This window comes from Dryobates pubescens, chromosome 28 (assembly GCF_014839835.1).
Source record: "Dryobates pubescens isolate bDryPub1 chromosome 28, bDryPub1.pri, whole genome shotgun sequence".
Taxonomy (NCBI): Eukaryota; Metazoa; Chordata; class Aves; order Piciformes; family Picidae; genus Dryobates; species Dryobates pubescens.
The window spans coordinates 9,815,200-9,829,265 of NC_071639.1; the positions used below are offsets into that span (position 1 = coordinate 9,815,200).

A 14,066-nucleotide genomic window follows, 5' to 3' on the forward strand; every position below is an offset into this window, starting at 1 on the left:
TGAAGCATGTTAGAGACACCACTTAGCCCTATTAGCCCATGGCACAGCCAGGCTGTTTCCCTCCTCCTCCTGCCCACAGCTTCCCTTCCCCCATTCCAAAAGAAAAGGTTGGTGTAGTGGGTTGTTTTTTAAATGAATTTGGCACCTTTCTACCTTGCACTGAATCAACTGAAAATGTTAAAAACTAAAGAGTTGGGAGAGTCAAAGCTTCATGCAGGGCAGTCTGATGGAGCTGTGGAGGGGTGGCGTGGGGAGGGAGGAAAGGGTGACCTCACTTTCTGAACGGCAAAGTTTGAGTGGGAGGTTCTCGACACGAGGTAAAAAAAGGGGAATGATGTGAACAAGTGAAGGAAGCCAGAGCCCTGAGCAGAGCGGCAGTCTGTATCCTGACAGGGGGAGATAAGGTGGCTGGGGAGCCAGCGGTGCTTTCCTGGAATACAATCTCTGTTTGACACTCGCTGCTTAAGCACTGCCCATCTGTATGTTATTGAGCTGGAGCCTCTGGGGAAAAAGAGGAGCCACAGGCACAGAGAGTGAACGAAGGAGGCAGCAAAAGCGCTTTTCTTCCCTTCTTTTCCTTTTTTTTCCCCTTCCTTTTTTTCCCCCCCCCTTTCTTTTTTTTTTTTCCTTCTATTTTTTTTGAATCAGGATCTGGTTAGACTGCCTCGAAGTGCCACATCTGGAAACGGAATGCTGAAAGAAAGTTAAAATAACTGAGGCACCACTAAGCCAAGGGGGGCTGATTGCAGAAGAGGGTAAACAATTACTGAGACGCTAGAAGACCACTGCTGGATGTAAGGGGAGGAAATGGCTTTGATCTCCGCCTGGCCCCTGGTTGCTCCTATATTATTCTTTTTGAGATGCTTCTCCTCCAGCACAGCCTCCAGTGAGGGAAGCGTTTTTCAGTTTGACATTGAAGGTAGCTCAGCGGTCAGCGAGCAAGAAGCCACTGTTATCAGAGGGCAGCAGCAGGCAGTAGCTACTGGAAGTTGGGTGCCTTTTGCTGAGGTACAGTAACTCACTTCTCTCTCTAGTGTCTCCACTTTTCTGCTTTCATCTGTCTGTGTTGAAGCTCCCATCTGGCTAACGTTAGCTTAATCATTTGATCCTTAGAGCGATACCGGAGGATTTTATTTTGTTATGTTAGGGGGTGTGAGACTTTGCATTTTGGGGCTGGAGAGATACAGCTCAAACTTCAAAATGTACACATGCCCTGCCTGCTGTGAGCAGACAGCTGCTGTACTTTGCAGGGAGGCTGGCTTAGCGCGGCGCTGACTTTCTTGCCAACATAACTAAACAGGCCTGTCCAAACAGAGCTATTTTACAAGGGTTAATTGTCAAAACACTTTTTCTGCTTGCCTTGTCGTAGTTCCTGCAATTGTAATTCATTTAAACTTCCAGAAAGTCTGGCTTTTGGTGGCAAATGGTGTGTACTGAGGGGGTTTGTGCTTTCATCTCTGAATGCCCCAAACGTGAAGCTCCTTTTTTTTTGCAGTGAGAGTGGGGATAACAAATAAAACGTGTGTAGGAAAGTGCAAAGAAAACACCTGCAGAGAATTTTAAGACTTCCAAAAAGTAGGTGTTTGGGACTGGTGACAGAATAAATCAGAGGGATCTGAGAAGCAATTTGATGATGGAGAATTTTCCTGCGATTTGGGGTTGGTTGAGCCTCCCCATTTTAGCAGGGCTGTGTCAGGAATGGACTACTCAAAAATATAGCTTGAGAAAATAAATTACTCAAGCATAGGCTGGGAGGGGAGGACACTAATGTCTCATGCGTGGGAGATGCAAAGTAGGAGGCAAATTGAGTTACATAAGGTCATGGGAAGGGAAAGAGCAGTTCTAATATAACGTCCAAAAATGAAGTGAGATTAGCATGGCCGTGTCACTATGACAATATCAAGATTGTAATCTCTGATACCACCAGTCTCCTTCTCTCCCTACACTCCAACTGCCAGAACTAACAGCCATGGAAATAAGTGCACAAGCCTTTCAGGCAGCTGGGGATACCATGAGGCTGGGCAGAGCTTGTCCACCCATTGCAGCAGCTCCAAGCAGCTGGGCAGCCTCAGGAAACGCCTGCTCGCCCTGCCAGGGGCTCGGTGTGAAACATGACCTTTGTGAGAAAACTGAAGGCTAAACCCTGCTCTGCTCAGCACAGGGGCTCCCTGGAGCAGTCCCCAGGCTTGGATGAGCTCAGTGACGTGGGATGTACAGATCTTCTCCTCTGGCCTGGGATCAGCCCTGGGAAGCTGCATTGCCACCTGTTGCTTACAACATGGAAAGTCCCTTAATGAAATGCCTGATTTAAGAACTGGATGGGTTTTGTAGCTGCTATTTACAGGATAATGGGGACAAGTGATTGTTAGCCTTTCTCACCATGATTGGGTGCTATGGTTTTCCCAATGACACAGTTCTCATTGCTTCAGTTTATTAGATTCTACCTTGGGAAAGTGCCGTGAGCTATATTGGACACCGCAGCGGAACGACACGTTAGTCTCTTACACCCATTTCAACCCTCACAAAAGTTTCATTTGTGCAGTCTGATGTAATAGACTCACCAACTGGTGTTTGCTCTAGCAGCTTACTTCAGCCCCTACAATGGCAGCATTTAGACTCTGGATTCCATGTTGCAAATGAATGATGCTGCCTGCTTTTTCATGTCAAGGGTCTTGGCTGCAGGGAGCCAAGATTTAAGGCCTCTTTGCTAGCCGCACATTCACCTTACCATTGCATATCAGGGCCTATCTCCATGGCAATTTCTAAGGAAGCCCAGTAGGATGATCTTCTGGGATTGTAACTGTGAGAACCTTCTCATGCATTGATCCACCTGTGTAGTTGTAACAGGAGCTGGGGAACCAGCTTTAAACCCAAAGGCTGATGTAGGAGTAATGGTGTGGTAATCTCTCACCTGAAGAAGGAGCATTTCCTTCAGTCCTCTGAAGCACTCTGCCTTTCCTCCCTAGAGACAGGGTTTATCTGAGAAAATTTGAATTAACATTATTGGAAGCCCAGATTTTTAACTCAAAGCTCACAGTGAAGAACAGAGTCAACTCCCTTGCACAGCATGGTTTGATTCTGCTCCATCATCTAAATACTGACTCAGGTGTACAGCTCTCAAGAACAGATAGAGCCTGTTGGTCACTTTGAACAATGCCAAATTATACAAATGGGACAGAGCTGCAAGACAAAGCTGTGGAGTCATGAGATGGAGCATCACCATGGGCTGTGGTACCAGTCAACTGCACCATGGCAAGGCACAGAGTTAAAACTGAAAGCCAGAAACTACTTCTGAGAACATTTAAATCCCACTGTCAAACATATGTTTGTAAAAGAAGAGGCAGGTCATACATTACTGAGTTGATCTGAAGCCTGTTACTGTCAACATTTGCACTTGTAAATTCCACTGACATAATGGTTTCAATTATATAGGTGTGGATTGTGTTCCCCAATAGGAAGAAAGTTCCTTACAGAGTCTAAGGTGGAAATAGACAATGGTAAAAGATGTGTGTCAAATTATTCCCTGTGATTCACATTGTGCAGTCACTCACTTTAACATAAAATGAATATAAAGTGACATCCAGAAAAATGCTCATTGCATTCTTATGTAAATGACTACATGAGGTCAAGAAAATTGCAGAGGGAGCCCAGTACAGGAGATGAGTGTGAGAAGGGAAAGTGGAAGGAAAGACAGACATCCTGTGAAGACACTTGCCAAGAAAGAATAGATAATTTCAAATGCTCTTATTGAAAAGAAAAAGTGAAGCATATAGTAGGAGAGGAAAGAAACTAAAGCAGGAAGACAAAAGGAGAGAGGAAAAATGGAAGAAGAATGAGATAATCAAGAGCCTTAAAAGAAAAAATTAAGTAGTTGGGCTAAGGCAGGAAGCCAATTCCCAGAGTGAAGGAAGGCATGATATTGTTGGACAGATGGAAGACAAAAACTGTTTCCAACATCAGTGGTTTTGGCTCAGGCAAAAGGCAGAGAGGCAAAAGAAGCCCTTTAAAGGAAGCAGTTATCATAGTCAAGTCAAAATTAGCCATTTACTCTAAGAGAAAATAAGAGGCAGAAGGTATCTGATGGAGCTTGCATGTGAAAATGACATGTTTGGCAATCATGTTTTCCACTTGACTTGTACCAGCAGCTGCTGCTCGAAATTTTCAAATGCAAGAAAGAGTATCTGAGCTGCTTTCTTTCTGGTTCTCTAAGGCAATAAGCAATAATTAGTGTGGGACCTGTGGCAAATTCACCTTCCTAAAATAGTTCACATTAGATACATAAAAAGACAGCAATCACAAGTCCCAGCCACTTGTTAACAAAGCCTCAAACTATCACCCAGTTGCCTTCACCCTTTCTTTCCCCCATAAAGGTTGGAACAGAAATCCTTGTGGACTGTTTAAAGAAACCACAACTTGATCCTTACTTGTGGCATTAATCTGTTCAAAACAAACCAGGACTAAAAGAAACAGCAGAAGACTTAATCCTTAGGTGTGAGCCAAAAAGGGTTTTAGCTTGACAGGAACCTTTATATTCTTTTAAGCTAATGGGACCTGCACCTATCTTTAGAAAAGCAGATCTCTGAAGGAATTCATTTCAGACCCTTGAGGTTATGTTAGGTTAACTCCCATAATGGGCAATTTGGATTTCTAGCTGCTGGTTTTTTCTGGTACAACAAGGTTATGTTCTGAGAAACATCTATTAGTGGAGAGGAAGTTTTACTGCAGATGTTTGTGATTCCAGCTTAAGTTTCTCATCAAAGTTTTAATGAAAATCAGCTGCTTGGAGTAGAGCTGCCAGACCCCAAACCTTTTAAATCATAGGAAGCTGAAGCAAATGGAAGCACAGGACAGAGCAGATGGATAGTGGGAAATGTTCTCCATTTCAAGAAGGTATATAAAGCACTTACCAGGACAATGCAGTTTAAACTCTACTGCAGTGATTTCCCACAAAGTTTTGGGCAAGCAGCAGCAAAATGCCCCAAAGCTTATTCAAAGCTGTGAAAACCAATAATAGGCATTTCAAGCCCAGTCTTATTCATGACATGGGAAGCAAGGAAGGAATTAAAACTCCAGTTTTTCCAGGGGGCATTTAAAGCAATAACATAGTTGGTTTCTGAAGAAGACCTTGGCCAAATCAAACTGATACCAATTAGAGTTCCTGGTGTTCAAGAGAGGTGTAAAACAGGTTTCTGAGTAACAACATATAACCAGCTACTGATAATTTACAATTTGCTTGGGGACTTGGAATTCAAACACCAAAATACAGACACTCTTGGGTTTTATATCTTAATTGGTCCTCTTGAATGCCTGGATCTGATCCCAGCTCATTTTCAGACATGACCAGGAGCTGGAGATGTTTGGGTTACGCATCCTAATGCAGGATTCAGCAACCAATGAACAGTGCAGTACACAAAGCTGTTAGAGCCCCGCAGTTTCTGAGATCTAAGTCTTTGTTGCTACATGATCTCAAAGAGATTTTCCTAGCTATCAGTCAGGATGCATTGAATTTGGCAGTGCAAACAAAGATTGACCAAAATGAAGTAAATAGGACCTGACTTTATCAGTCCTGTTCAGTAGTATTGTACAATTGGTTAGATTGCTATTTTCTTAAATACTTCAGAAACAGTAGAAGTCCTTTGTAATTATTTGTTTTTCTCTAAAGACAAGCCATCATGAAACACTATTAAAACCTCAGCACTCAAGAGTTACTAAAATACCTAATATGAGCCAAAGAATAATAGAGGCTTGTGAAAAAATACTTCAGAAAATATTATTCCAAGTTTACCAGACTGTAAGATCAACCAAAATGTTATTTCTTAAGCCATGCCATATGGAAGCCAGGGAGCATGGGAAGAATTGGCACCCTTGAATGCTAATCTGAAACATAATTTAATAATGACTGAATACAAATATTATACCTGTAGGAACAACTTCCAATAGGATCTCTAAAAATAGTCATTTGAGCTAAAACTGTAGGGCTCTGAATCATTGTTTCACTCTGGCTTCTCAAAGAAAGAAAGAAAGAAAGAAAGAAAGAAAGAAAGAAAGAAAGCCTTTCAGAATTGGCATCAGGTGGAAGAAAAAGATGCATAGAACCAGAACCTAAAGTGGACCATTTCTGGGCTGTGTGGTACCCTGTTTCTACTGTACAATGCATCCTGTCACTGTCATTCAGAAGGAGCTTTGAGTGGCAAGAGATCAGCAGATTTCTTTCCTGCCAAAACTAATGCAAGGCCAGCACGTCCTAGGCTTTCTCACTGTGGTTTTCCACCTCTGAGGCTGGATGGTAGCCCATGGAGAGCCACAGAGAGTCAGTCATTCATGAGTTCCCTATGCTCTGTTCCCCACTCCTGGCTCCAGGAACCTTTCCTTGAAAGCACTTTTTTGATGCAAGCATTTGTCCAGAGAAAATCTGCTCCAGTACAAAATAACAAACCAAAGCAAAGCAACCAAAACTAAAAGAGCTGGTAGGGCAAAACACAGCACAGCCCTCCCAGCTACTAAAACCCTACATGCCCCAGCAAAGCTAGAACAGGGTTGGAAAGGTCTCCATAGTACCAATACCTGGCATAGATCCATTCAGAGTAGAGGTGGGCAGCTGTTGAGGTGTCTAGACACAGTGTAAGATTGGAAGGGATCTGTGTGCCCTACTCAGCTTTTTACAGGTTTGTGGTTTTCTATGTCTCCCTACTTCCCACAGGCACAGCCATACTGGCTTTCAGGGCCATTTTTTCATCCCTTTCAAACTTTTGTCTCTATCTGGAAATCTGTCAGGGAGTGCTGTAGTTTGTCTGTCTCCCTTATCTGAGAGAAAGTATGACTCAGAATGACCATTTCATGTGAGTGTTTTGTGGGGACTGGGTGGAGGGTGGTGAATGAGGAAACAGAGCAGAATTATTTATCCCTTTTCCTGTATGTTCTTCTCCTTGAATAAACTTGGCATTTTGCTTTAAAGAGGAAAATCCAATAGCCACCTTTCCAACTGCAGACTTTCTAATAGTCGGCATCTGTCAGAGTAAGTTTTTCACTTAATGGCTGTGGTAGCAAGTACATTAGAGCAGAGGCTGGGGTGAATCATAGAATTATAGAATTGTTAGAGTTGGAAGGGACCTCAAGGATCATCCAGTTCCAACTCCCCTGCCATGGGCAGGGACACCTCACACTACAGCAGGTTGCTCACAGCCACATCCAGCCTGGCTGCAAACACCTCCAGGGATGAGGCTTCCACCACCTCCCTGGGCAACCTGTGACAGCGTCTCACCACCCTCATGGGGAAGAACTTCCTCCTAACATCCAATCTGAATCTACCCATTTCTAATGTTCTTCCATTCCCCCTAGTCCTGTCATTACCTGACACCCTAAAAAGTCCCTCCCCAGCTTTCTTGTAGCCCCCTTTAGATACTGGAAGGTCACAATTAGGTCTCCTCGGAGCCTTCTCTTCTGCAGACCAAATAGCCCCAACTCCCTCAGTCTGATTAATCTCTTAGCCTTAGCCAGCTTGCACACAACTGAAATATTTTAGCCCTTCCTCTTTTTGGAGAAGAATGCCTTTTAAGCAGAGGCTTTGTCTTTCCCACTGTATATGGAAAAAATGACTGGGCACTTCTATAAAGAATGCCTCACTGAGAAATGTTTGTGTTGGATCCAGCCCCATCTCTGCTGCTGAATGGCATTTTGTTTTCCACTTGGACTGGGGAAGGGGCAAGCGTCTGGAAACATTTTCAGCAGAGGATTTTCTTTTTTTCTTTAATGGAGTACAGTTACTTAGGCAAGGTACTAGATAATCATCTGCATAAAGCCATCTGGCTTTCAGCTGTGCCTTGTTTTCCAGGAGTCACTCTCTGTCACTGCTACAGTGGAGGCGTACACAAGCCCACTCAAGGAACAAGAACATGGAATGGCAGTGGGCTGGGGGAGGTTTCCTTGTCATTTTTCCTGTTGCCCATGCTCTGCTTTGCTTATTGATTTGAGGATCATCCATGTGCAGTTAGACATAGTCACTCTCTCTGACTCTACTATGCAACAAGGAGAAATAGAGGTAACTTTTGTTCTGTGTCCCCCCACCAGCAGAGTTTTACCTGGAATTAGAGCAACTAGTTATCAGTCTTGCTAGTTTTAGTTTTAGCACTTTCTAAGCTCTTTGCCTAAACCAGGAGTATGGTTTCCATTGGCATCATAATCTATTCTTTCATGTCACTGAAAATATACTTCTGGAAGCTGATGATAACTCCTCAGGTGATACATAAATAATCCCAGTTTTCAGGGATAGGTCAGCAAGTGGAGTTTTCAAAGTAGGCTCTTATTAAGGGTCTTGTCCTGTCTCCCTTGAGGTAATCACGACATTTTCAGTAAATCAGGAGAAGAGCTTATCCCCTCTGTATTTATAAATGATGGAGACACAGCAACAGCTAGAAAACTAGACTAAATTCAGTAATCAGATATAGTCTTTAGCAGCTGCAGACTGAACAGACATAGCATGTGTGGCTCTAGACCAGCCAAACCCTGTGCTCTCGGGTGGGAGCATCACTGGTGATGCAGATAAAATGGGACAATATGCAGATCCATACAGAATGAGTGACAGAAAGGACACCAGGAGAAAATACATTTTAATTTGTTTCATCAATTATTGAATAGTTCATTTACTTTAAATGTATACATGTATATATCCAAGAGCAGTGCCACTCATTTATTATTTCATGTTTGAAAATTCAAATTACTGAGCTTCAGAAAAGCCTAACACTGCAGCTTTAACAAGCATTTCATGTCACATTCATGGAGAAAACTCCATTATGATATCAACTTGCACAGACCTATGGCAAATGCACCCACTGGGCCTTTAATTTTTATTAAACCTACCTCCTTAAATTGTATTTAAAACATAAAAATAGGTAATAATATTGGCGGGGTTGTATTGAACGGTTGTTTCAGCAAGGAAGAATTTGCTGTTACATTTGCAAGGTAAATAACAAGCTAGCCTGTAATTTATAGAACTGCTTTAGTTTGTAATCTCATTAAATGCAATCAGACCTGAGATACCTGTCAAGATAAGTGGATAAAAAGAGATTATCAGTGTTGTGCCCAAAACTCTTCACCAACTTCTGGTTAATCCCTCATTTGCAGTATCGGCGGAGCACTGGAAGCAATAAATATTTCACAGTCACCAGCGTCAGAAATTCAGGGGAACAATGCAGGAATTGAATGTACTACACCAGGGTGCTTATTATAAAACTATCATGAATATTGATTCAGAGACTAAGCTCCCAAACGTGCTCCTCTCAGAAATGTTTACCATTTGAAATACATTTGAAATTGCAAACGGCTGATTTGCATCAGGTTTGTGCCCTTGAAATGGTAAGGACTGTAGAGCGGCTTTTTTGCATGCAGACAGTCCTTTAACAGCTGTAGGTTCCTATTAAATGAAGTAATTAACTGTCTAGCTGTGATGTCACACACTGAATTAATTTCTCCAGCAATAACAGTTAGAATGTGACCTTTCTAGTTCAGAAGGATTTGATACTGGAGAGCAGAGGTAACGAAGGCATATAGAAATTATAAATAGAGCTTGGAGGCCTAAGGGGGAGCTGGTGGGCAAGCTGGTTTGGTTGTAATTCTCTACAATTGTGAGGCTTCAAAGCTCAGATAAAATGTAGCAAAAATAAACAGAGAAGAAATAAAACTGCAGAGCAAATATCTGCTTTTGTTTGCATGTTGTGGGGTACTTCACGGTGCTGAGCAAGAGTTCTGCCCAGCTCTTTATCATGACTTTGATGGGAGAGCATTTCTGGCCAACAGGTCAGTTATTAACTTCTGAAAGCCTCATTCTCCAGAGAAAGACAAAGATGGGGGAATGGAAAAAAAGATAGAAAGGGTAGATTCAGATGGGATGTTAGGAGGAAGTTCTTCCCCATGAGAGTGGTGAGACACTAGAACAAGTTGCCTAGCCTCATCCCTGGAGGTGTTTGCAGCCAGGCTGGATGTGGCTGCGAGCAACCTGCTGTAGTGTGAGGTGTCCCTGCCCATGGCAGGGGGGTTGGAACTGGATGATCCTTGAGGTCCCTTCCAACCCTAACAATTCTATGGTTCTATGCTTCTCAAATATGACTTCATAGGGGTTTTATAGGTTCAAGTACAAAGGCAGTCTTGAACTGACTGCTACTTAAGGTCTGGGAATTTTAAATTCATTTATTTCTTCAACTGATAATTGAAGCTTGAGTGAAGCATGACAGCTTTTAGAAAAGGCATCACCAGGGCATTTTGTTTTTTAAATTATAGTTTAACTAACTCACAGTAACCTCATCCATAGCCAAGACCTGGTCTAGGAAGGTGCATGTAGCAAACTAAGACATGGCAGGTTAAAAGGGGAAGTCATCAGCAGAACTAACGCTGTTTGTACCTCCAGAGCATCAGCTCTTTGTTTGTGTTTTCAAGAAGAGGAAAGTGTTTTAAACACTGTATCTAACAAAAACAAATGCCCTGAAAGATATTTCAACAAACCCAACTTCTATAATAAATACTTTTTTTTTTTCCATAGTCATATTTTCTTTTTTTATGAATTGGGGGGGGATCTTAAATCTCTTAAAAGCTCTCCTACAAAGCCAGTTTCAACTTTTCAAGTGAGATTTTAACCAATGTACCTGTCTCTTTCTCCTCACTGTCTTTATATATCTGGTATGCTTTGGCAGTAAGTCATCACAGGTCACTCATAAAAGATGCCCTCAAATACCAGAGTGTGGTCTGTCCCTTAAAAAGGATGGGGCAAACAAAAAAGATGAAAAAGGGAAAGCTAGCACAATGCCAAGCAGTGCTGTGTCAATATGTCAATGGATTTAAAGCATGGATGTTTAGCTGGGAGCTAAAAAAGTTCTTTCAGCACTAGATTAAAAATACTTTAATTCTTAGGCCCAGCAACAGCTTCATTTTCACTGCAGGCTACCTGAAACAAACTAATCATGACCACCAGAAATGTCTGCCCATGTGGGGTAATCATTATACCTGGCAGTTCTCTTACATAGCATGAAGCTGTTGACTTGTGTCACTGCTGTGGATTACATTGGGTACATCTGGGACACTGCAATGTAGGATTACATTGGATAAACCGCTGCAGACAGAACCGGGTAGCCAGCTCTACATGGCCTTGCTTGAGCAGGGGGATTGGATCTGATAAGCTCTACCTCAAACACTCTGTGAATCTGAGTAACTATAGTTATTATTCCACTTCACAGATAGAGAAGTTGAATGAAGAGTTAATGTTCATTAGGTCACACAAAAGATGATCAGAAAAATGTGTTTTCTTCAGTCCTAATAACCTTAAGAGTTAATGTTCATTAGGCCACACAAGAGATGAGCAGAAAAATGTGTTTTCTTCAGTCCTAATAACCTTAAGAGTTAATGTTCATTAGGCCACACAAGAGATGAGCAGAAAAATGTGTTTTCTTGAGTCCAACTAACCTTATGAACATAGTCAGGGATAGAAGAGCTCATGCACAGAAACAGGGTGATGAGTTTCTCATCTGTTCAGTGAGAAGGAATGCTCTTCCATTTGTTAATTTCAAACAACATAATGTAACTCTTGCTGTGAAAATGTTAGTAGATTAGAGGTGAAAGGTATGTCATGAAGTGGATGAGTGACCAGAACCAGGTGCAAGGACAGGCAAAGAGGAGTAGGAGGAGAAATGGAAAGCATGACAGATCGGGCACAAGCATGAGCAGGAATAAAAAGAAAGGGGGGGGAAATCAAAAAAGACAATGGCAAAAGGGCTGTCAGAGCCAATGGAGGGGCAGGTGGAGATCCAAAACCCATCAGCATAATGTTCAGATGCTCCATTAATAGAAACAGCACAAGTACAGAAGCCCCCCCCAAGAAGGGCCAAAGAATGATCACCTCATCTGGTTGGCATTTACTGTAAGACTGTTTAAATGACATTCAAGGCTCACTGCCAACAAGAGACACATAATATAGACAAGACTAAAAGGTAACCTATAAATAAAAACTGGAGTTAATGTGTGCTGTAAAAATAACCTGAGGAGCCATGGATTTAATCAATGCCTCACTATGTATAAACAGACCTATTGGAACATGCTGACTGTAGCAAAGCCTCATTGCTACCAGGGATCACTGTGATTTTGAGGAAATTTTAACTGCACAAATCTCAACCCCTACCATTATCCTTTCTTTCAAATGCATCAACATTTTGGGAACGTGGAAGCTAGAAGAATAAACAAATGATTGTATGAAAGTGGCAGAAGTAGGAGTGACAGGACAATACCAGAGCTGTCATCAAGCACTTGTATATCCATGCATTCAGAAAGAATGGAATGGAATGGAATGGAATGGAATGGAATGGAATGGAATGGAATGGAATGGAATGGAATGGAATGGAATAGAATAGAATAGAATAGAATAGAATAGAATAGAATAGAATAGAATAGAATAGAATAGAATAGAATAGAATAGAATAGAATTAACCAGGTTGGAAGAGACCTTCAAAATCGAGTCCAACCTACCATCCAACACCATCTAATCAACTAAACCATGGCACCAAGCACCTCATCCAGTCTCTTCCTAAACACCTCCAGTGATGGTGACTCCACCATCTCCCTGGGCAGCATATTCCAATGGCCAATAACTCTTTCTATGAAGAACTTCTTCCTAACATCCAGCCTAAGCCTCCCCTGGTGCAGCTTGAGACTGCGTCCTCTTGTTCTGGTGCTGGTTGCCTGGGAGAAGAGACCAGCCACCACCTGTCTACAACCTCCCTTCAGGTAGTTGTAGAGAGCAATAAGGTCTCCTCTGAGCCTCCTCTTCTCCAGGCTTAAGCAACCTCAGCTCCCTCCAATGCCTGCAGATTCTCCTATCTGCTGACCCTACACAGCAAGTGCAGTCCATAGGTTTTTCTAATGAGTGTGGGAGTTTATCAACCAGCACTGCTGAGTCAGCACCAGCATCCTACAGAGCAAATAGAGCTCTATCCTTTCCCTCCACTTAACCCTTGTTCATGCCCATGTGCACATACACTTTGTAGACCCCCTGCAATAAACACTACACATACTGAACAAACCTTCAGCCAAAATTTTACCTTTAGCAGTTCAGCACTTTTTCTGTGGTGCATAAAATGTGTGGTGCCTGTGTGAGAGGGCAAAGAGCCCAAGACTCCCCAGTGTGCTGCTCACCAGCAGCACAAGCTGGCACCAAGCTGCAGCTGCAGACAGGTAGATCCACTGGATTTTATGTTTTGGCAACAAAAGGAGAGAGGTTTCTTCTGCAGGTCACCAAAGGCAGGAAGGTCAGGACAGTGTTATGACAGCTCTTTTTGTTTCCATAAAGTTTCCCAGTAGACTGAAGAACTACATCTTTGTGTCTCTGCTTGTAACACATCTTTGACCTGAGGAACTCGCAATGTCTGTCACTTTGCTCCCAGAGAGCAAGACATTGTCACATGTCCATCAGTCTACAACTGGCAGTCTAGATTTTAAAATCTATGTTTAAATGTCCTGAGCTGAAAAGCAGAGGTAGAAGTTGTGTTGGTGTCCTCAGTACTTTCTTGCTGGATGAAACACCAGAAGCAGACTTGCACCGTGAGTGTGTGGCCAGGGGGTGAGTATTTCTGAAGGGCATAGGTATTCTGGGTAGCTTTGAAGGCTCTGTTACAGATGAGAAAGACCAGGAATCTCTTTGGGAGAGAGTCCTACCTCTTCTGAGGAGATGAGAAACGTTGGAATAGCATCAACTGTACAGTAGGGCTGTTTTCTCAGACTTGTTTCTCTGATGTTCTTGATTCTAATAAATAATTACATAAATGAAAGCACTGGAATATATTCAAGTAGGAAAATATCTTTATTTTTAGGCAGGGCAGTAGGCTATTTATCTCAAGCTGGCCTAAGCAAACAATCTTCAAAAGGGCCTCAGAACTGTGGCTGCCCTTAAAAAAAATAAACAAACACAAGCAAGCATGTTTGGATAGGGTTCAGAAATGTCCCCAAGGAGCAGGCAGCTGTTGTTTCCATGGCAATGCCATGCATTTCCAGCATACTGCTCTCTCCTTTAGATCCATGGGTTTTAGAATGGT

General features: G+C 42.5%; 1 protein-coding gene across 1 annotated transcript in view; it reads left to right on the top strand.

The window, feature by feature from the left end:
- The first annotated feature begins 660 nt into the window (after positions 1-660).
- Positions 661-14,066, top strand: part of LAMA4 (laminin subunit alpha 4) — an 85,436-nt gene continuing 72,030 nt past the window's right edge. Inside the window, exon 1 of the mRNA XM_054174016.1 lies at positions 661-1,008. Coding sequence (XP_054029991.1) covers positions 808-1,008 — 201 coding nt within the window. The 5' untranslated portion in view covers positions 661-807. The remainder of the gene's footprint in view (positions 1,009-14,066) is intronic.